General features: G+C 42.6%; 1 protein-coding gene across 1 annotated transcript; it reads left to right on the plus strand.

Annotated features, from left to right (window-relative positions):
- The first annotated feature begins 8,523 nt into the window (after positions 1-8,523).
- Positions 8,524-19,992, plus strand: shisa2a (shisa family member 2a). Its single transcript, XM_059976973.1, has 2 exons — positions 8,524-9,251; positions 18,448-19,992. The coding sequence occupies exons 1-2, from the start codon at positions 8,963-8,965 to the stop codon at positions 18,960-18,962; spliced, it is 804 nt and encodes a 267-aa protein (XP_059832956.1). The 5' UTR covers positions 8,524-8,962; the 3' UTR covers positions 18,963-19,992.
- Positions 19,993-24,826: the final 4,834 nt, after the last annotated feature.

Genomic DNA, 24,826 nt, shown 5'->3' on the forward strand with positions numbered 1-24,826 from the left:
ACTGGCCCACGTGCCGGTACAGACCTGGAAGCCGCTGGGGTATTGGGACTGGCTGGACGGATGGTTGAAAGGAGGCTGGTGGCGAACCGCTTTAGGGGTTATAGGAGGGGGATTGATGGTCCTCCTTCTGCTACCATGTCTGATCCCCTGCTTGCGGGAGCTAGTAGCTCGGGTGGCAAGACAAGTCATGCAACCAGGTGCCCCAGCTGATCCTGTTCAGGTACTCCTACAAAGGGAAATAGAGCTAGAGGAAGAAGCCTATGTAAACCCGTGGCAAAAGCCCAACTGATAGCACATTCTAAAAAGAAAAAGGGTGGATTGAGAGAAATGATTAAATTAAAAACGGTACTTAAGGAGTCCATTTAGAATGTGCTGACACAGAAAGAGCGTGCAAAGCAACTTGCAGGGCAACGTATAAACCAATTTGCAAAATCAAGATGAAACAATAGCTTGCTGATTAAAGAAGCGATACGGGTAACGGGAAGACATGCTTAACGGTTGAACAATAACGGTGTTAATGCGCTGAGGCTGATAAGTGGGCCAAAGGGTGATCACATTTGTAATTTTGTAATGAGATTAAGGAAGAATGTCTGCACCTCACATGGGTGCAACTCACAAAGTCGTAAACAAGTAGGATATAAAAAACTGTGCAAAGTGTAATTCGGCACTCGATCTAGCAGGAGCTGGTTGGGTCCGACTCTGCAGACTCGAAAAATAAAGTTTACCGTTCTGCAAATTGCTGAGACTCAGTGTGTTTCTGACAACGTGGGGGCTCGTCCGGGATCCACACTCCGGCCGCGGTGGACACGAGGAAGGACATCGGAGACGGTGCACCCCGCCGAGTTTGGCGGTCCCTGACTCCTTGCTTGTCGCTCCGGCGCGGCTTGAGCGAGTGATATCCGGACAGCGCAGAGCGGTAAACGGGGAGAAGGGGACAGTACCTGGTACTGGAAGTCCCCAGGACGCACCGGGTAAGTGCCTACTGTTATAGTAGAAGGGTGCGGGAATAAGTAAGGACGGAGAAGACCGGGATAGCTACCCGGGGGTCCTCCTGATAAAAGTCCTTGGGACGCACCGGGTAAAGTGCCTACTGTTGCAGTAGAAGGGTGCGGGATTAAGTAAGAGCGGAATAAGATGGGAGGGGGTGGCTCTAAAAAGAAAGAGGAAACGGAAAGACCGGGACCATACCCGGGGGTTCCTCCTGATAGCCCCCTCGGTAGAATGTTTGAGAATTGGGGATGTGGAAGACTAAAAGGGAAACAAAAGAAAAAAATGATACAGTACTGTTTAATTTGGTCGAAACAGCCGATAGAAAAACCTGCGGTCTGGTGGCCGCGGCTTGGGTCTGAGGAGGATTGGGTACGACAAGCCTTAAACATTTACGTTAATTCAAAACCAAATGTAAAACCGGAAGAAATTGCTTATGCTTTTTGTTGGGCTCCCTGGCCAGGAGTAACAACAAAGAGTTTTAAATTGGGCATTAAAGGGGAGCGGAAGTGGGACCCACTCAATCATTTACCCCCTCCCTATGTCCAGCCTTCTGCGCCCCTTGCGGGAGCAGAGGGAGGACGTGAAGAAAGTGAAGGAACAGAAGAAATAGACCCGGAGAGGGATGTTAGGGAAAAAGCAAAAGCAAGGATCGAAACAAGGAGTGTGACAGGAGCAGATAAGAAAAAGAAAGACGAATTAAAAAAGGAAGAGGTACAGCTGTGTCCCCTTCGAGAGGTTCCAATGGGAGGAGAACGGGGAGGAACAGGATTTGTAAACGTCCCTCTGACAAGTACCGAAGTACGAGGATTTAAGAAAGATATGAAAACTTTATTAGAAGATCCAATGGGACTGGCAGAACAGTTGGATCAATTCTTAGGACCTAATGTTTACACTTGGGAAGAAATGCATGCGATTATGGGAACGCTATTTTCTGCACAAGAGAGGCAAATGATACGACAAGCTGCAATATCAATTTGGGGAAGGGAACAGCCGAATGAGTTACCGGGGGACCGGAAATTTCCAGTAAACGACCCACAGTGGGACAAACAAGCAGAAGAGAGAAGACGTCAATATCCCATTGCCATGGAAGGGAGGAGGGGATTACAACCTGTAATTGAGACATTAGTATCAGATGGACTCCTGGAAGAATGTATGTCACCCTTTAATACCCCCATCCTACCGGTCCGAAAGCCCGACGGCACGTATCGAATGGTTCAAGATCTGAGAGGCTTAAATGCGGTAGTCCAAACACGATACCCGGTAGTGCCTAACCCCTATACATTAATGAGCAAAATACCACCTGAACATGAATGGTTCAGTGTGATAGATCTAAAAGATGTCTTTTGGAGTTGCCCGTTGGAGGAAGGTAGCCGAGATATGTTCGCATTTGAATGGGAAAATCCCTTCACTGGGCGGAAGAAGCAACTCCGGTGGACCGTCTTGCCCCAAGGGTTCACGGAGTCCCCAAACCTATTCGAACAGGTACTGGAGCAAGTATTGGCTGGATTCCATTGTACCGAAAAGAACCAACTATTACAGTATGTCGATGACCTACTACTATCGGGACCAGCAGAGGAGGTAGTGCGAGACGATACTATAAGACTCCTGAATTACCCAGGAGAAAAAGGATTGCGGGTGTCCAAGAAGAAACTGCAATTTGTCGAGAAGGAAATAACATATCTCGGACACAGAGTCAGTAAAGGGCACCGCCAAATAACCCCAGAAAGAATAGCGGGAATAACTAAAATACCGCTTCCCAGGACAAAGAAGGAAATAAGACAATTTCTGGGCTTAGTGGGCTATTGCCGGATTTGGATAGAGAATTATACCTCCCTGGTGAAGTTTATGTACGACAAATTGGCAAAGGAAGACCGGGGAATAATCAGCTGGACCGAAGAAGAAGAACAGAAGTTCAGGAAAATAAAAGGGCAACTAATTCGGGCCCCGGTATTAACACTGCCAGCACTGGAAAAGCCCTTTCAGCTGTATGCAACAAACAATGAAGGAACTGCGTTAGGAGTACTAACCCAAGAAAAAGGAGGAAAGCGGCAACCTGTGGCCTTTTTATCAAAAATGTTAGACCCGGTATCCCGGGGATGGCCGACGTGCATACAAGCCGTAGCGGCAGCAGCCATACTAGTAGAAGAAGCACGGAAATTAACCTTTGGGGGAAGAATGACGGTGTATACCCCGCACTCCGTTAGCACCCTCTTAGCCCAAAAAGCTCAGCGGTGGTTGACGGACTCTCGCATACTGAAATACGAAACCATTCTGATGGTCGGGGATGATTTAAGCTTTGAAAAGAACAATAGTTGTAACCCGGCACAGTTCTTATACGGGGAATCAACAGGGGAGGAAACCGAGCATAACTGCGTGGAGCTAACAGACCTTCAGACAAAAAGTAGGGAAGATCTACAAGAAGTTCCCCTAATTGAAGGCGAGGAACTATATATCGACGGCTCCTCCAGATGCATCAATGGGGTACGACACAGTGGATGTGCTATTATAGACGGGAGGACTAGGGAGACGGTGGAGTCCGGCCGGCTCCCAGGTAATTGGTCAGCCCAGTCTTGTGAACTATATGCCTTGCAGAGGGGACTGCAACTGTTAAGAAACAAAATAGGCACTATATACACCGATTCTAAGTATGCCTATGGAGTGGTACACACCTTCGGAAAGATTTGGAAAGAACGGGGGTTGATAACAGCCAGGGGAAGGGAATTAGCTCACGAACAAATGATAAGCATGACTCTGGAAGCTCTAACACTACCTCAAGAAATTGCAGTGGTTCACGTTCCAGGACATCAACGAGGAACAGCCCCGGAAGCAATAGGAAACCGGCTCGCAGATGAAGAAGCCAAGCGGGCAGCAATGGAAAAAACGGTCCGACTTCTAACCCTGATACCAATAAGGGAAGGGCTTAACAAACTACCAGTCTTCACCCAAGTAGAAATAGACGCTATGAGCCAGCTGGGAGCCCGACAAACATCAGAAGGCGAGTGGAAGACCCCCGATGGACGGCAAGTACTGAATAAGGAAGTAACTCGTCATATACTGCAACAACTACACCAACAAAGCCATTGGGGAGTGCAAGCTATGTGCGACACTATCCTAAGGGACTATGTTTGTAAAGGGATATTCACACTAGCTCAACAGGAGGTGTGGGGCTGTTACACCTGCCAAAAGGTAAACAAGAAAATGATGCGTGCCACCCATAAGGGGGGACAAACACTAGCCGTCCGACCGTTCCATCGGATCCAAATAGACTTTACGGAACTACCACAAGTTCAGAGATGGAAGTACCTGTTAGTAATTGTGGATCACTTCACTCGGTGGGTGGAAGCATTCCCAACCACTAAAGCGGACGCCCCTACAGTGGCACGGATCCTATTAGAAAATATAGTCCCGAGATATGGAATAATGGGGTCTATTGATTCAGATAGGGGAACACACTTTGCCTCAAAAACACACCAGCTAATCTGTGACGCCTTAGGAATCTAGTGGAAGCTGCACACCCCCTGGCACCCTCAGAGCTCAGGAAGAGTCGAGAGGATGAACAGCACTTTGAAGACGCAATTGACAAAACTGATGATGGAAACCAAGCTACCCTGGACCAAGTGTCTACCCCTGGCCCTACTAAGAATCCGCACGGCTCCTTGAAAAGATATAGGAGTATCCCCTTATGAAATGTTGTTTGGCCTTCCATATTGGAACAAGGTGGAGGGCTATCCTTCCCTGCAAGGGGGAGATGTCTTTGTAAGGGACTATTTACAGGCACTGTCTCGTTCTTTTGCAGAATTGCGCAGGAAGGGGTTACTCGCACAAACCCCACCTCTGGACTTCGCACTCCACCGAACTCAGCCCGGTGACTGGGTCCTGATTAAGACTTGGAAGCCAGAGAAGTTACAGCCGCAGTGGGAAGGCCCATTCCAGGTGCTACTGACCACCGAAGCCGCAGTAAGGACAAAAGAAAAAGGGTGGACCCACGCCGCGAGAATCAAGGGACCCGTAAAGCCCGAAGAAGGTGCAGAATGGACTTGCGTCCAGGGAGAAGACCCAATGGTGCTAAAGCTTAAAAGACGGACAGAATGAACTTTGGGACTGTAATGTATATACTGCTATTGTTGAGAAGCGCTGAAGGGGGATGTGATAAGTGCAGGACGATGGTAAGGGTGGGCATGACGGTTTTTCCAGGGTCCTTTGTATCACACTCGCATGTAAACGAGAAATGTTATGACTACAACAAAAAGGAGGAGTATGTGGAAAGTTTAATCTAACCAACTGCTGCTTAAAGATAGATGACAACGGAAAGGTGGTTCAAAAAATATCAGATAAAATAAGGAAACTGGCCCACGTGCCGGTACAGACCTGGAAGCCGCTGGGGTATTGGGACTGGCTGGACGGATGGTTGAAAGGAGGCTGGTGGCGAACCGCTTTAGGGGTTATAGGAGGGGGATTGATGGTCCTCCTTCTGCTACCATGTCTGATCCCCTGCTTGCGGGAGCTAGTAGCTCGGGTGGCAAGACAAGTCATGCAACCAGGTGCCCCAGCTGATCCTGTTCAGGTACTCCTACAAAGGGAAATAGAGCTAGAGGAAGAAGCCTATGTAAACCCGTGGCAAAAGCCCAACTGATAGCACATTCTAAAAAGAAAAAGGGTGGATTGAGAGAAATGATTAAATTAAAAACGGTACTTAAGGAGTCCATTTAGAATGTGCTGACACAGAAAGAGCGTGCAAAGCAACTTGCAGGGCAACGTATAAACCAATTTGCAAAATCAAGATGAAACAATAGCTTGCTGATTAAAGAAGCGATACGGGTAACGGGAAGACATGCTTAACGGTTGAACAATAACGGTGTTAATGCGCTGAGGCTGATAAGTGGGCCAAAGGGTAGTCACATTTGTAATTTTGTAATGAGATTAAGGAAGAATGTCTGCACCTCACATGGGTGCAACTCACAAAGTCGTAAACAAGTAGGGTATAAAAAACTGTGCAAAGTGTAATTCGGCACTCAATCTAGCAGGAGCTGGTTGGGTCCGACTCTGCAGACTCGAAAAATAAAGTTTACCGTTCTGCAAATTGCTGAGACTCAGTGTGTTTCTGACACCACACATCTGGCTTCACATTCTACCTATCCTCATCACGCCCCACTCCTCCCACACACACACACTTTTTATTCTGCCGTCTTCTTTCTTTTCCAGTCCTGAATCATTGACTATTTATTCATTTCCATAGATGCTGCCTGACCAGTTGAGTCCTCCAGCATTTTGTGTTTGTTGCAATAGAAATGCCCTCACCCTGATGGCCAGCTTCGTGTGTGGCTGCATCTGGTTGTGTGTGGATCCCAGGTACGTGGGCACCAAGTACCAGTACATGCCCAGGTTCTACCTGTCGCCCTGGCTACGAAGGATGGGTCCGGCCCCTTTCCCGCGCAACACCCCTGTCAGCTGGTCGTTGCCGCCATACCTCTCCTTCGTAGAGAAGTTCTTTCATATCAACGCCTTTGAACACAGGGCCATCAGGCGTAAGATCCTGCAGGCACTGCGGGAGAAGGACGAGATGGACACGGTGGGGTGGTTCCCTGAGCAGACCGTCCAGTTTATCTGGCAAAATGCCTCATCGCCAGACCTCACCAACACCTCGCCTGGCTGGCGGTGAGAGGGGCCCTCCCAGTTCAATCCCTCCTGTACGCCCGGAACGTCGTCTCCACACCCGTCTGCCCACGGGAGGACTGCAGTGAGGAGGAGTCGGTGACCCACCTCTTTGCACACTGGGGGTTCGCGGAGAAGGTGTGGAGGAGGATGGAAGGGACAGTGTCGGGGTTCATCCCCAGCAGCTGCGTGACAGAGGACTCCCTGATCTACGGGCTGTTCTCGGGGACGCACACGGAGACCAACATCCGGTGCTGCTGGCAGATCATCAACTCGGTGAAAGACGCTCTTTGGTCGGCCCGAAACTTGATGGTCTGCCAGCACACGGAGATGTCCGTGGGGGAATGCTGCCGACTGGCACATTCTGGGCTGCAGGAGTACATGCTGAGGGACGCACTGAAACTCGGAAGGACCGCAGTCTAGGGTCCTTCTCCTGTGGGAGTTGAGGGGTGGGGGATTGGGGTATACCCCCGAATGTAAATATGAAAGAACAAAGTGTCACGTGGGTGGCAAAACATTAGAACTTTGAAAATGTAAGGACAGTAATGGTACCAACTGTAAAGAATTGAAAGTCTTTGAATGGTTATTGTATATAATTTTATTTTTGAATAAGGTATATTTTGTTTAATAAAAAAAAAGAAACAAAGAACGGTAACCTTCACAGTCATGTGAATTGTTCGTCTTATTGTAAAACAGGGGACTGTAAGGGAATTGGGACTATTCTGGCCTGACTCCACGTTCAATTCCATTTTCCAATAGGAATTACAAGAGGTGGAACCCCTGTAGCTACTTGGTTTCCTAGCCTAGCACCAATAAACTATCAGCGAGAACACTCAGCTCAACTCGGGATCTTTTCATCCTGTATAGCTCCGACTTCCAGCACTAAAGTCGACGTTGAAATATTTCATTCATGCGCGTTTGTAAATATAGACGTGTAAAACAAATTATATCTTCATATCGGATTTCACCATCTCGAATTTAAAAAAATAAATCAGCACTTTAATACGCAAAATAAAAACGTCTTTCTAAATCCTAAGAATCAGAGCATATTTGTATTTTACATCCTCGAGATCTTGGATTCCACGTGAGTAAACCGAAGACAGCAAGATTTGTTGTAGTTTCTTTCATCCCGAGACTAAAAGTCCTTTGGGATCAAATAAAACAAGGCAAAGAAATCTGTACTTTTCATTTTATCTCCAACTTTTCAAATAGATTGACCCACTCTAATCGAACTTCCCTGTGATTCCTGGTAATGAGAGTGTCTGGCACCGATGAAACGACACCTCTCCAAGGTAAAACACCTGGAACCATGCCGACAATTTCTGTTAACGTGGATTCAACGCACTTCGACCATTTTAGTTTGAATGACTGGGTTCCTCTGTGAAAAATAGCAAAGAGCGGAATTAATTTGCATTCATAAATTATTAATTCGCATTCCATCGTTCTGTTGTCAGTCAAATCAGGCGATGTGTTTGCCAAAGGTTTAGTCGCATTTAACTTATTTCCCCATGTGCTGTATACTGATAATTTCCCATCTTCCATTTTAAATACGAGGTTTTACTTAAAGCACATCAGTTCACAGATTACTACGAGGCTTGCAAATAACAGTCCTGGCACCTCCTGTGAACCATCTCACTCTGGTCTGCAATGAACCTCACTGCACTTTGCTTTCAATTTATCGATATATTACGATATAGAGATCCTCTAATTGTCTGTTTAAACAGGGTCCCATTCCATGTGGGGATCAAGCTGGGGGCTATGGACAAGAGGCGGAGCACAAACCCTTGAAGGCGGCCCCTCGCTGGTATTTGGAAGCAGGATTGGTGAAGGAATACAGCGGGTCGAGCCTATAAGGATCCACCTACCAGAGTTTAAGTGAAAGATTTTTTTTCCGTTTCACAGAATAGCGAGCCAAAGACGAATGGGAGGTGGGCAATGTTTCATGAGTGCTTTAGTATTTGAAAACTGCACGTCCCAGACATTTTACTGGGGTGGATTTTATTGCAATTGTCCCATTGTTTCCGACTGAAAGACGTACTTGCAGATGGAAAACTGGTTGCAACACTCAGCCTAAAGTTTAGTAGTCGAGCGCCATGAATAGGGCTATTTTACACCGAGAAATGAAGACTCCTGCCCTTCGTCCCTCATTGTCCGGAGTTTGAGGTTCAGGACACCAGAAAAAAAGGGGAACGAATGAAAAAGAAAGTTACGTGCCAGTAGGGATCTCGTCAAGCGAACTGATACTTTAAGCAAACTTGTATCGTTTTCTTCGTCTGTAAAACTACTTTGAACCGTGTGGTTCTCCTTACACGTTTCAGTAATGAGGGCTGTTGGGTTTGGAACATTGCTTTTCTTCCTTGCGAACAGGCTACTCGGTGCTTGCGCCGGTTCGGGGGAGTATTGCCACGGCTGGTCTGACAGTAACGGTAGCTGGCATGCGGGCTTCCAGTGTCCGGAGAGATACGACGGCCAGGAAGCCACCTTGTGTTGCGGATCCTGCGGGCTCAGGTATTGCTGCTCTCTCCTGGACAACCGACTGGACCAGGGCGTTTGCAGCAACGATAACAGTGCGCACCAAGAACCGGGCTCCCACGGACAGTCGGTATCCGGTAAGTTCACTTTCTGCTGTTAGCATCTTCTCTTACGACCCTCTCCACAAGTGAATTGGAGTATCCTTAGAGGTGCCTTACTAACGTGACACAGAATCCACACCAACTTAACTGCAGTAAATTCGAATCCTTGGAGTATGCGGGCTAACATCACAATAATCGGCCACCACAGCCTCCGATTTGGTCCATACGGTACGGTTGGCTAGCCGATTATAGTTGTTCGTTACCATGTGCCTTTGATGCAAATGGAAAATAAATCAGCCTCTCCTTGCTGTATCGGAGACCATAAGGCCCATTGTGTCTCTTATTACCTATCCATTTGTCCGTGTATCTGCTTTTTTCTCATTACTCCATTTTAAGGTACTCGCTTTAAGGAGAGTTTGTTTAAATTGTTGCTTCTGGGAGACATAATTGAGTTAAATAACACACAAACTGGTCTTTGCTATGACTATGCCAACCCATCAACACTAGACCCGTTTTCCAGCATTATCCCACGAATCAATCATAAAACCATTTGATAGCTACGGTTCAGGTATAGTGAATTTAACTCTGATCTGGGCTGAGCGTGGTGATTTAGGTGCTTGTCTAGCTGCTTAGGAGACTATGGACTCTAAAAGCAGCATCGTGACTATATATTTTAAACTCCAGAATCAGAGGACCTGTTGAATTAGATTAAAGTATTATCTTCACTATAATTGTATATTTTAAGTATCTTGGATATGCTGCATCGCTTTATTGTAAATGGCATCTTAAATGTTTTCAGTTAGTCATTACTCCCGTGTGAGTGTTGGCGGTGAAGAAAATGCAGTTCCCAATCTCAGACTGGTTACAGTATGGAAGCCACATGCACTACCTTGATGGAAATGCCCTCCAGTATTTCCACTTCCCTACCTTCTGGTATAGTCTTGATTTTCTTTTCCTTTCAGTTGTTAATGCAGCTCTCTTTTGAATTTCACAATTGAATATGGCTTTATCACCACACCTGGCAATGCACGCACACAAGACCCTAATCCCTCATCGTTTGAAAAAAAATTCCCTATGATGGCTTTAACTCTTCTGTCATTTACTTTCTATATATCCTCTAGTTCTTGACCAGTTGAAATAGTTTACAGAATAAGATTCTATTACCATCAGACAACCATGTGCAGGTAGCAGTTAGGATTGGGAATGTTGGAAGGTTTTCTCTAAACTAGTTGAATCTGGCCATGTTGGAATTCCAGCTTTTGTCCAAGAAATGATCAGTTAATTTGTTCCAATCTTTGATTAATCACAAGACCATTTGATAGCTATGGTTCAGATACAGTGAATAACTGAACTTTAGATAAGGGGAAGATAATTTTCAGTTTAATTTATTCTCCATTCTTTGCTAATTTTTTTGCAAGTATATTATCATATGCAAGTATAATGATCAGTGTTATCTGACTAGTGTTATTCTGACAACCCTGCTTCCTATATTCTTCTGTATGAACTTCTACTCTGTACTGTTACAATCTGTAGCTCCATTGACATTTGTTATAAAGCTTTTCATGTTGCATCTGCCATCTACGTGGAAGAATGCCCCTCTTTGAGAGGAAGCTAAACATCTCCATTGAGAATCCTCCATCTATGCTGCTTTGTTCTCAAGGCACCAACCAGTGGAGACTATCTCATACTACATAACCTCTTAAAGTTTTTCAGAACTTTGGAAAATCTCTGATTTTTCTCGTAGCCTTTACAGTTCCAGTGAAAAAACACATCATATGATCCTACTGACTCTAAAATGAATCATTTCTATAGCTCAAATATAATGGCTCAATGTTATTTTTCTACTGTTATTGATATTAAAATATATATTTAATAACTTAAGTGACAAAAAAATATATAGCAGCCTGCTTTTGGTTTTGCCAAGATATTCAACAAGTGCTGGGGAAAGTATACAGTATATTTGTGCCTGTGTATATATATCTTTACATGAATAACTTCCATTGACCAAGTGGCTAACAGGACACTCCCCTAGACCCAAAACAAACTCTCTTTCTGCCAAGTGGAGATTACGTTAGAAGAAAATGAAACTAGGTTCTTGGAGCCTCCAAAAGGATGTTTATAACTGCTTGCGGACACTAGTTATAAAGTTCAATAGCAATTGGACTCCATGGAGCAATTTTTAACCTAGTTATTGAAATGACCTAATAAAAAGAATTGCCCACTAATCTTTCTCCTTTATAGAACTGCTGCAGGATTCATTCCGTGTCAGTTACCATTCTTTCTTTCCCACTTTTTGACATTTTTGTGCATAATTTCGCAGTGTATTTACTGATAAGCCATTTGTCAGTGCTGGTGGGTGGGCTGGCTTCACAAATATGTACCTTTATCACTGACATCTATAACTAAATGTGTTCCAGTAGGTGTCACTTGATGCAGAAAGATGAATATAATGATAACCTTGCGTCAATTCAGATTCATTTTTTGTTCATTTACCCCAGAGTGTAATGAGATACCTTGCTCGCATGAAGCAATTTGATGGTTATCAAATTCCTTATCAAAGTTTAAATATAGTATGTACATGGTTCCCCTTATCCAGAGCACATGTTAATTCTTCAAAGATCTCCAATAAAGTGGTCAAATATCTTTTAGATCTTGAGTACCTGGTTGCAAGCTTCCTCCCCATTCCCACCCTATCTGTCCTCAGCCTTCCCTACTGCTTGGGTGCAACCAAACACAAACTAGAGTAACAGCGCTGCATATTCCACCTGGTTAGTCCACAGTCCAATTGTACAAACATTGAATCTTCTAATTTCTATTTCTATTCTCTATTCCTTTCTCCTTGTGATCAATTCTCATTCTTTCTCATTCAGATCCTCTGCACCCCCTTTCATTCTCCTCCCCCACCTAGCTCTGTCTGCTTATCACCCAGATGGTCTTCTTTCCCCTCTCCTCCCCACTCCCCATGGTTTTCATCTGCCCAGCATCTCTCTTATCTGATTCCATTCACAACTGTCCTTATCAAATTCCATAATCTGCAGCCCTTTGTTCTCTCCACTTATCACTCTTGGCTTCTGTCACTGTCTCCCCCCCTCCCCCCCCCCCCACCCCATCTGTCTCATTCTGCCCATCAGCTCCTCCAAATGCTGCACCCATACTGGCTCTCCTTTAAACCCTCACTCCTGAACCAGGGTCTGCAAGTCCTGTTGCCTCCACAGATGCTGGCAGACCTGAAGGACTCCTCCAGAACTTTATTTGCACCATCTTAATGTTGCCTGATAATCTTGCATTTTTCTGCATCCAGCAATCATAACTTTAATAATTTCTGGTATTTTCCATTAAGCAGATGTTAGCTTGCCAATAAATGCTGACCTTGCTCTCAAAGTCATTGAACTGAACTGCATACTTAAGCACCTTGCTTTTGTTACTATAGCCACTGTGGGGAAAGGGTTCTTACTATCAAAGTTCAAAGTCAAATTTATTATCAAGAGTACATGCATGTCACCACACACAACCCTGAGATTCTATTTTTGCGGGCATACTTAGCAAATCTGAAGAACAGTAAGTGAGGCCATCGGTTTTGGGAACACCAGAAGCAGAATGAGTATAGTTAACTCCTTTTGTTCAAGAGCCTAATGGTTGGGTGGTAGTAACTGTTTCTGAACTTGTGAATCCTGAGGTGCTTGTACCTTCTACCTGATGGCAGCAGTAGAAGAGAGTATGGCCTAGGTGGTGAGGATCTTTGATGATACTGCTTTTGTTTTACTATCTACCATATCTATAGCTCCAGCAATTTTATATCCCTCTATCAGGTTACCCCTCAGTGTCTTTCTCTCCAGGGAAAACAAACCCATTCATAACTCACTTCCATAACTCAAGTCTTACAATCAAATTCATATACTGGTGAATCCCCTCAGCACATATCCCCCACACAGTATGGTGCACATAATACTCCCAAGAGTAGGTTGATGAGTGTATTGCATCATAACATTCCAATTTTCACATTTTATATCTGGACCAAAAAAGAAAAGCAGGCCACCTGCCTTCATTGTCTATATACCTTTGTCAGCTTAAAGAAACTATGGACATTATCCATAAAGTCCCTTTGTTCATCATCATTCTTTACTGCTCTACCATTACTGTATATACCCTACCCATATTTGACTTCCCAGAATGCATCTCCTCACACTGCTATATAAGGCTGCAACAGGATACGACCTTTGTCGCTATCCACATGCCATGGGTATTTGTGTATTCCATACATTTACTAATCATACCTCCTATTTGGCTGAGGGTGTAATACCAACAACCTCTTACTCAGTGTCAACAAGACTAAGGAACTGATTGTAGACTTCAGGAGAGGCAAACCAAAAGTCCATGAGCCAGTAATCATTAGAGGATCAGAGGTGGAGAGGGTCAGAAACTTTAAATTCCTGGGCACCACTATCTCAGAGGACCTGTGCTGGACTCATCATGTAAATAATGATTGAGAAGAAAGCACAACAATATCTCTACTTCCTCGGGAGATTGTAGTGATTCGGCATGACATCAAAAACCTGACAATCTTCTATGGATGTATGGTGGAAAGTGTGCTGACATGCTGTATTATTTTTCTGGTATGGGAGCACCATTGCCTTTGAGCAGAAAACCTACAAAATGTAGTGGTTTCAGCCCAGTACATCACGGGTAAAACCCTCCAAACCATTGACCACATCTACATGAAACACTGGCATAGAAAAACACCATCTGTCATCAAAGATCCTCACCACCCAGGTCATGCTCTCTTCTTGTTGCTGCCTTCAGATAGAAAGTACAGGTGCCTCAGGACTCACACCACCAGGTTCAAGAACAGTTACTACCCCTTGGCCATCAGGTTTTTGAACAAAAGGTGATAACTGCACTCATTTGACTCTTTATCTTGTTATTTTCATGTTACTTATTTGCACAGTTTGTTTACAGTTCCTGTTTACAATGACTGTTCTATAGGTTTGATAAGTGTGCCTGCTGAAAAAGAACCTTGAGGTTTTTAGTGGTGGCATGTATCTACTCTGATAATAATTTTTACTTTAAATTAATTTACTATTTACTTATTTAGAAATACAGCATGGTAACAGGCCCTTCCTGCTCATGAGCTCGTGCCACCAATTACATCTATGTGACCAATTAACCTATCAATTCTTTGGAATGTGGAAACTGGAGGACCCAGTGAAAACCCACGCAGTCACAGGGGAATGTATAAACTCATTACAGACAGTGGCAGGACTGAACCAGGTTCACTAGCGTTGTAAAAGTGTTAGACTAACTGCTATGCCACCATGTCAATCTAAACTAGGGCTAACTAGAGCTGTGGCTACTGCTTTAAATAATGAGATGGATTCAACACATTGGGGAAAAATATAGGTACAGCAAAAGGGAGGGAGAGCATAGGAGAGGTCGCTGAAGTCTCCAGAATGAAAAAAGAATGGGAAGTTTAGAATGACATAAGAATTTAACTTCAGGTAATGTGCAGACAAATTTGAGAAGAGGGATGGTGTATAGAGGACTAAGTGTTGTATTTGAATGCAAAGTGTATGTAAAACAAGGTAGATGAGCTTATAGTGCTGTTAGAAATTGGTAAATATGTTGTAAATATCACAGAGTCATGGCTGGAAGAAGATCAGAGCTGGGAGCTAAACGTCCAAGCATACGCATCCTATCAAAAAGACCAGTTATTGGGCAGCGGGGATAGGGTGGTTGTGTTGATTAAAAAGTGAAATGAAATCATTAGCAACATGTAACATAGGATCAGGTGTAGATTTCTTGTGGGTGGAGTTAAGAAACTGCAAGGGTACAAATACCCTATCTTTTGATTCGGTCATCTGAATTGTACCCAGGGTGTGGGGTGCAAGTTACAACTGAGTATAGAAAAGATGTAAGAAAAGCAATTTACAGTGGTTATGGGGACTTCAATGGAAAAAAAGTAGGTTGTAACTGGACTTCCTGACCAAAGATCCTGTGATCTCTGGGTGGAAGGAATTTATAGAATGTCTGAGTTGGCTTTTAGAAGATCCTGTGGTTCAGCCCAGAAAGGAAAAAGTATTTCTGGATTAGGTGTTGCGTAATGAACTCGATTTGATTAAGGAGTTTAAGGTAAAGGAACTCTTAGGAGACAGGTATCACAATAATTTTCAATGCAGTTTGATAAGAAAAAGCATGTAGTTCAATAGTTCCATTTAATATCAGAGAAATGTATACAATATACAACATTAAATTCTGTTCTTTGCAGACAGCCATGAAGGCAGGAGTACACCAAAGAGTGAAAAATGTTAGAACCCCAAATCCCACCTACTTCCCCTCTCACACACACAAGCAGCAGCAAAACAATGGACCTTCCCCCGCCCCAATTGCTTCAACAAAAAGCGTCAGCCCCCTCCACACACCAAGCAACTAATAGCAAAGCCCCCAAGAAAGACCACGATTGGCAGTACAACAAAAACATCATTCACATGACAATTCAACATAGGCTCCCTCCCTCTCTCCCCAATAAAGGGACAGAGAGGTGTCATCCTTTCACAGCGAGATGGGAGACATAACAAAACAACTTGCTGATTTGTGATGATTAAAATCTACCACATCAGCTTTTTTTTTCCTCAAGAGTTCTCCAATTTGAGGATCGACAACAAATTCTCCCCCATGCTAGAGGAACTCAGCGGGCCAGGCAGTATTTATTGAAAAGAGTACAGTTGACATTTGGGGCCAAGACCCTTCATCAGGACCTGAGATGAGGAGTCAGAATGAGAAAGTGGGAAGAGAGGGGGAAGAAACATAAGGTGATAGATGAAACAAGGAGAGGGGAGGGGTGAAGAAAAGAGCTGGGAAGTTGATTAGTGAAAGAGATACAAGGCTGGAGAAGGGGAAATCTGATTGGAGGGAACATTTCCATGGAAGAAAGAAGAGGGAAGTGATGGTCAAGTAAGGATATAAGGTGAAGAAGGAAATAGGAATGAGGAACGGGGAAGGTGGGGGGCTTTAGCGGAAGTTTGAGCAATTAATTTGAACATGTAGCAAGGACTGGCAACAAAAGCTTTAACTAAAATTAGTACAGGCTCATGCCGTATACCAATATATGAATTGTGGATTATATGAATAAATTCAACATTTTTTCTTTAAGAAATGCAGTTCTGTCATTAACCTTGCGTAACCAGTTCCAGGAAGTTGGTGCATTATTGAAGGCAATATAGTGGCCCTCTCTCCATGAATAAAACCTAATTAAACACATTACGGTTAAATCTTATCCATTTCACTCCCACAACTTTTGAATGTCATGTGATAAGTACCGTGTTGATCTCTGATACAAAAAATCAACACTTGCATGTTTAGTTTTCTTTATCTGAATTTAATTATCATTCAAATATTTTTATTAAATGAGATTTTAAGATCTTTTTCTTTATTTCTTTCACTTCCTCCATCCAATCTTTTTCCTTTTTCTTATGTTATTTGTTTCACAGTCCCTAAGTCTGACTTGCTTAAGACTGCTTTACCAGTACAGTCTGCCCTCCTTATCCGCATGCGCGAATTCAACCAACCGCGAATCGCGAAAACCCGGAAATCCAGCACTTATTGTTCGAGCATGTGCAGACTTTTTTTTCTTGTCATTATTCCCTAAACAATGCAGTATAACAACCATTTTACATAGCATTTACATTGTATTAGGTATTATAAGTAATCTAGAGATGATTTAAAGTATATGGGAGAATGTGCGTAGGTTATCGTGCATCGGAATTGAAAAAAATCGGAAGTTCTCTTACTAAGTAAGTCGGAAGGGGTACATCTGGTATTATTTAGCATCAGTTAATCAATCGTTTGCTTAGTATATAGTATATTTTTTACCTTTCTATGTATATAAAACACTTAAGAACATATTTTTAGCGCCAGGCTCGGGAACGGAAGTTCTCGGGACTCGGGACAGATCGCTACCGAGTGCGCTCTCCACCGTGCCGGGTTGATGTGGAGGATCAAAAACTCAAAACCCCAAAACCTAATAATTTAACCACTGCGTTGCTTAATAATAATTGTAGCTTTCATCGGGGCAAATTCTTCCATATTCTTTAAAGTTGTTCTGATCGTTGACCGACTATAGCCTAACACTTTTCCAATGACCGATGGCGTTTCACCTCTTTCCGATCACTTTCCACTTTACTGTATTTTCAATCGTGATTATTTGCAGTGAACAGAAACACTGAGCATTCAGAGCTCACTGAGCCAGGTTAAATAAGGTATGGGGTTCCACTGGGTCCTAAGATCCACCAGATTGTGACAGGTTGAATAAGGGACTTGAGCATCCGTGAATTTTGGTATCCGCGAGGGGTCCCGGAACCAATCCCCCCTCCCCATGGATAAAGAGGGCCGACTGTACTCTGATGCTGTGTGCTAAATTATTTCATTTGCAACTAAGAGTCAAAGTGATGGAAACGTAGAATGTTAGGGAATGTTGAAGGTGATTTAAGTAGCTGATTAATCTAATAACCAATACCTCTTTAGATGTGGGAGGATACTGGAGAGAGCTTGCATTGTGGCAGAGAAATTTTGGACTGGCACATTAGGATTCAAGCCAGGTTACTAGTGCTACGAGTCAGGATTTTCTATAATGTGCTATACTCAATTTATGAGTTGTCAGTTAATAAAACTTAAAACTTGGGGAATTTTTGTCATACATAATGCGTGTCCTTATTTGTTACATATGCTTACAAATGACTCGTAAAACTGACATTGTTTTCTCCTTTTTATTTCAGATTTGGTTATTGTTCTTTTTTGCTTTAGACGTGTAACTTGCTGTTTGAATTGCGTCTTGGTGCAGTCCGTCCATTTGCAGAAACTCATTTTGTTCTGCATTAGCACTACAGTATAGTGCTTCCCTTTTTATTAATAAATCCCTAGGTGACATTGACCTGAAATGGTAAGAAAGATTCTCCACAATGGCGCAATTCAGGTACCAAGTTGTAATTTTGTTTTTAAAGAACTTTAAGGTCTTCCCACAATTTCTGCCCCGTTGCATTGGATGCAAATGCAGTAATCACTGCCTGGCTGGAATTCCAGTGATTCAAGTGAGGTCAGTGGAATGTTATTGCGGAGAATGTACATTTGCTGGTATTTCATATGTTTAACAGCTGTTACTAAGGTTGCAACTCTACCCTCTTTCTGTATAGCAAAATATCTTGTGCTGCATGGTAACTTATTTTTAATGTTTCCTTTGCAGTTCCTATGTACTTGCCATTCCTCATCGTTGGTTCCATTTTTGTAGCCTTCGTCATAGTTGGTTCATTCATTGCAATTTGCTGCTGTCGATGCTTAAAGCCTAAGCCAGAGGAGAACCAGCAGGATGCCCCCACCCAGAGCCGATTACTGGAGCCCATTCCTCCTCCAACTGGTATCAGAACACCTTCCCGCCACTCCACCTCCAGCACCACAACAACGTCAACAAGAAGTTCTATGGGACGACAGAACAACATCTGTTCTATGGGCACAGATGGTATCAACCTGTACATGAACATGCCTACCAATTTCCCAGTTGTGGGATGTCATCAGGCTCAACAATTCCTTCCTTCCCAATCCACAGGAAATCCTTTTCTACCAGCACAATATCTCAGCTATGGCATTCCACCAGATCATACACTGGTAATGGCTCCTGCGTATGGACAGCAACCTAATAATCCTTATTCACATGGGCCATTAAGTGCTGACCAGATAATATACCCTGCTGTGACTCTGTAACATTCATCAACCAAAGGAACTTGACTAGTCTTCATGGAACCTTTAACATTATATTTTGTGTTAATAGATATTGAAAAATTTAGTGAAAGACAATAATTTTTAAAATGTAATATTTCTTCATTTTAACCTTGCTGCAACATGTGAACTTTTGGTACTGTTCTGTTGTTCCCCTCTCACTGGCGTAAGTGAATTACTACAATATGATTTGCTCCAAACCAGCCCTTTGAAATTCATTGATTTGACAAGAAAAGTTAGGAATATAAAGTAAGAAATTAAATTTTATTTCCATCAAGATTGTTACTAATATTAGTGATTAGCAGAAATTTGCATCTTTCAGTGATGCTCTCAATTCATTAAACCAGCAGGTAGAAGTTTCCCATCGATCGCTTGTGCTAAACATATATGCATCATAACAAGTGTGTGATGAACCCTGCTTCTGAAATTTTGTAGCATTGAAGTCAGTGGAGCCAAATTTTGGAAATGGAGGCCAGTATCTGGCTGCCACTCAGGTACAGTACCACCAACTAAGGATGAACCTTGGACTCACAATTTTGCAAATGACCTAGTAAGTTTGATCAGTGCAATATCTCTTGGGATGCAAAATCTTTGTTAATCAACAGCCTTCATTTTGTTTTATGGAAGTGACCTCTTCTGTGAAGATATTAAAGAGGAGCATCCGTAGACTTCTCAAACTGAATGCAAACTGCAAGATACAAAACTGTACAGAAAGATTCCAATTTTAGGTCATTGAACTGAGTTGGAGTTTAACGATTGGTATTGACAAAGCTCTGACGTACCGCTAGAGAACTGTATAGGTTTGCAGATATGCAGAATATTTGTAAATACATTTATGTATATTGTGTGGAAAAATATTTTTCTGGAAAATAACCCTTATATATTTGCTTCTAAGCACAAATGCTTTTAACTGCTCATCAGGTTCCTTTGTTCTCAATGTGTTATACAATTTTTGTAAAGGACAGTTTTGTTTGTACATTTTCTCAGGTTGTAAATAAAAAGTGAACAACTGGCATTGCCATTTCCTCGGGTTACAAAATGTCACAAGAAACATGAAAACCTGGGAGTGTTCAGTGAGAGAGTCTGAAGAACACGTAACTGAATGGATCTTCAGGGGCTATCTAGGAAAGGCAATGAACTGGCAAGGGAATAGTTTAAGCAGAAAAGATTTAAGATGACTTTGTAAGATGCTGAAAGTTCCGATGTGAATGGAGGATTGCAGGCAGTAAAGAGTGGTGGGGAAGGAAAAGTGTGGGGGATGGTAACCTCTAAAAGATCAAGAGTAGGTGAAGTATTAGTGCATGACTGACTAAAGGTAGAAAATAGCTGGGAGTTTAATTATTTGGAAGAATACATCTGTTCTCTACCTTTGTCAAATTGCCTGGTATAGAATGACAGGAATACATGTCACAGATGTTGAATTTCAGTTGTTGAATGGTGCTGCGTTGTTTGAATAAATTTGGAGAATTGGACTTCCAAACGATTACAAAAACTACTGGCATCTGGTTTGGAAAGGGATAGTTTGCTAATACAATACCCAATCTGCTGCTTTCTTTACAATTGTGGATTTGCTTTAAAATTCCTGTAACATTATAGGGCATATGCCTAACTCCTGAAGCTGACATTTGTGGGTGAATTGTCATGCCATTTAGAAATGAATACATTCTGAGAGGAGATAGATTTCAGTGTGAGTCATCTAAAAATGTTGACTTTTGTTCTCGTGTTGTACCCAAAGTTTTGGATGTGCTCTTTCCTGGGTGATCATAGTGCAGAGCTAGTCTGTCAGCATGCTCGTTGACCATTAAAAGTATGCTGTTGTTCACATGTAACCAGATCAGAGCAATTTTGGTTAATGGTGTTGCCCATTGATGTCCCTTACTCAGAATGCAAAGACTATTTGCATGTATACTGCTAACTTAAGTATATTGGAAAAACATGGCAGGTTGCAGGAATACGAGTTCTGTAGTTTAGCAGTGCGAATATAAGCTACAGATGGGTCCTACTTTTTTAAAAATATGGATCAGCAGAGTCTGCTGACATCCATCTGAACTGTTTCAAAGTTTTAAAACTGCCTTGTCACATATGCTTTGATCACATTCTTAGTCAATGGTGAATTTGTCAGTGTCATCCTCAGCCACTATCCTCCAGGTGCTCTCATAATTCATTCCTATTTTTATATGCAAGACCAAAGTTTCAAATTTTCAGACTCGGTGGGCTGAATGGTCTAATTTTGTTCCTATTTCTAATGGTCTTATGTGCTTCTTATCTATTTTAACTGGATGCCTTTATCTAGTAAAATAGGTTAAAAGATTTTAAGTCAACTTCAGGATCAGAATCAGGTTTAATATCATTGACATTTGTCCTGAAATTTGTTGACTTTACAGCAGCAGCGCAATGCAATACATGATAAATAAGTATAGGGTGGAAACTGAATTACAGTAAGTGTGTGTGTAGATATATATGTAACCCCCTGGGTACCCTCAGGCTCGCTCAGCTCGTTCTCGTCTAGGGAACGCAGCCTTCGGCCCCACCACACTGGGTAATCAGCTGGTGTGGATGCTGTGTGATGTCCCCGCCTCGCCCAAAAACAGACAGTACACCATATGCGATTAAATGAGTACAATTTATAAAGGTTACTATAACTAAGTGATTAATAACGATACAGTATATATGAAGGGAAAAAAATAAAGAAAAGGCGCTAAACTTATCAAAGTCCAAACCACTTCGTGCACAACCGTTGGAACTCAATTACTGAAGTCTTCTGGCCACCATTCAATCCCTTCCAAACTCCTCGACTCACAGCTTAGGACCATCTGAAGTGGTCAACCAAGCACATCTAGCTTCATCTCCTCTCCTCGGGGTAACTCCTGGCTTGGGGTCTGTTCCTTGCCCAGTTTACAGCATCACGTCCTCTCTCTCTCTCAACCCCTTGCGCCGATCTCCCCAAAATGCCCACCAACAATAGCTTACAGACTCAGAAAAAAGAACATTAATCCCAACTGGTTTACAAAGGAATACAATTCTAGTTATCAGTAAATTTTAACCCAAACAAGCTTCCAGCACTCTCTCGCAACAAAAAAGCATTCCTACTTTTGACAAAACAAAGAAGCCATTTTGATTACATACACAGTAACAAAGAAAAAAGAAGATACCCCCTTTACATATATATACACACTTATTATATAGTTAAGTTAAAATAAGTAAAAAAACAAAGGTTAATGAGGTAGTGTTCATGGGTTCAAGTGTCCACTTTGACGTCTGTTTTGCGTGGGATGAAGAAGGAAGTAAAGAGTGAAGAGGCAGGTATGGAATGGAAGGAAGCAGGAGAACAGTAAGAATAATGATGACTTGAATTAAATGTATATCAGGCGCAAGAGTGTTAGCAAGGAAAGTAGTGGGTTTTCTTAGGAATCAAAGGGATAATTTATATCTGGTTTGTGTTTGAAATAATGGATGATCTATTAAAAACTGGTATGCTCCAAGAGACCAGCTACCTGGGGATACGAATTGACAATAAACTGGACTGGTCAAAGAACACTGAGGCTGGCTACAAGAAGGGTCAGAGCCGTCTCTATTTCCTGAGGAGACTGAGGTCCATTAACATCTGCCGGATGATGCTGAGGATGTTCTACGAGTCTGTGGCGGCCAGTGCTATCATGTTTGCTGTTGTGTGCTGGGGCAGCAGGCTGAGGGTAGTAGACACCGACAGAATCAACAAACTGATTTGTAAGGCCAGTGATGTTGTGGGGGTGGAACTGGACTCTCTGACAGTGGCGTCTGAAAAGAGGATGCTGTCCAAGTTGCATGCCATCTTGGACAATGACTCCCATCAACTCCATAATGTACTGGTTAGGCACAGGAGTACATTCAACCAGAGACTCATTCAACTGAGATGTAACACTGAGCGTCATAGGAAGTCATTCCTACCTGTGGCCATCAAACTTTACAACTCTTACCTCGGAGTGTCAGACACCCTGAGCCAATAGGCTGGTCCTGGACATTTCCACTTGACATGATTAACTTATTATTATTTAATTATTTATGGTTTTATATTGCTATATTTCTACACTATTCTTGGTTGGTGCGGCTGTAACGAAACCCAATTTCCCTCGGGATCAATAAAGTATGTCTGTCTAAAGCTGATCTAGCTGAACATAGAGTTGGTAGAGCTTTTACGTTCTCAGTTGGCAAGGTTATTAGTGAAACTACATTTTGGTAACAAATCTGGCGATTATGAATACTTAAGTAACAGACTAGGTCCTGATTACAGCATAAGATGATGATCCACAGGTCTAGCAGCGAATCAGTTTTCTTTTACAATAGGTGCATGCTATACCATAACTTTCTGAGACTTGGGTATTATCACTGCTGCCTTCCATGTCCCTAATTTTGTCTGTGCTTCCCGGTTACTATAATCCACATCCCTATTTACTAGTTATTAGCCCTCACTATTCTTTCCCTTACAACACTAATATTGTCAACATGAGTAAATCTGCAGAAGCTAGAAATAAATAAAAACAAAAAATGCTGGCAGAACTCATAAGGCCACTCAGCATCTATGGGAGGAGGCAGTGACGACGTTTCGGGCCGAAACCCTTCATCAGGAGTTCAGCCCAAAATGTCGTCACTACCTCCTCCCATAGATGCTGTCTTGCCTGCTGAGTTCTGTCAGCATTTCACTAATATTGTGGTTTTTTTTTAAAGCGAGGCCAGGTAACAGCTGGCCACTGAGCCTTACATCAGTCGTGGGGAAGTTGTTCGAGAGAGTCCTGAGGAATAGGATATAGCTGACCTTGTGTGAGGGAAATCTGTCTTATTTATTTGAGCTTTTTGAGGAGGTTGCCAGCAAGACTAATGAAGACAATGATTAGTACATTGTTTATATGGGTTTCACATGGTTGACTGGTTCAGAAGGTTAAGGAACATGAGATTCAAAGCAAATCAAAAATCAAAAAAGTGGTGAAAAGAGATAGAGGGTAGTGGTGGAAGGAAAGTTGGAAGTCTGTGACAAAGGTTTACCTCAAAGACTGGTGCTCTGATCCATAGTTGTGATAAATGCTAATCATTTGTGTTGTATTGCAACCTTGAAAACTGGCTGGATCTGGTTGCCACACTGTATGTGGTTGTCCTGGAGAGAGTGTAGAGAAAGTTTCCAATATCTTGCTGTATTGGAGGGCTTTATGAGCAGAAATTAGATAGTTTGGGTTTGATTTCCCTGAGGTAGGATGAAAAGCGACATAATAGAGACATAAAGTTGTCAGAGCATCTTTTTCCCATGGTTAATGCAGCAACAAAGACAGGGGGGGGTGAGGAAAGCAAGGAATAAAAATTCAAAATGGAATGCTCAACCCACCTGAATGGAATGTGTGCTAGGTTGCTGAAGAAAGTAAGGCTGAAAATTTGAGAGATAATTTCAACGATCTTTTACCTGACCTTCTACAAAGGAATGGTACCTGATAACTGAATTATTTACGCGCAGCACACGTATTCAAAGATGCGACGGGGGAGGTAAACCAGTGATTGCAGGTCAGTTATTCCATAGACAATGGTGGGGAAATTACAAAAGTCAGAAATGAGCTATCACTTGGAAAAACGCCGGTTTCCAAATGAGATTATAATTAACTATAGAATTCTGGGATATTAAATATGAAAGGACTGTTTCCTTTTATTTTTTATTGACTGGAATGGATAGACTTTCTGAAGTACTTTGAAATTTAGCTTTCTAACAAGTCCGGTCGACATCAAAAAAGTGTGGATTGTATGACAAGTGTGTAATTGTTCATTCAGTACCAGATCAATATCAAACACAGTAAACTGTACCTCACTGCTGTCTAAAACTTAATCTGACT

This window comes from Hypanus sabinus, chromosome 8 (genome assembly GCF_030144855.1).
Source record: "Hypanus sabinus isolate sHypSab1 chromosome 8, sHypSab1.hap1, whole genome shotgun sequence".
NCBI lineage: Eukaryota > Metazoa > Chordata > Chondrichthyes > Myliobatiformes > Dasyatidae > Hypanus > Hypanus sabinus.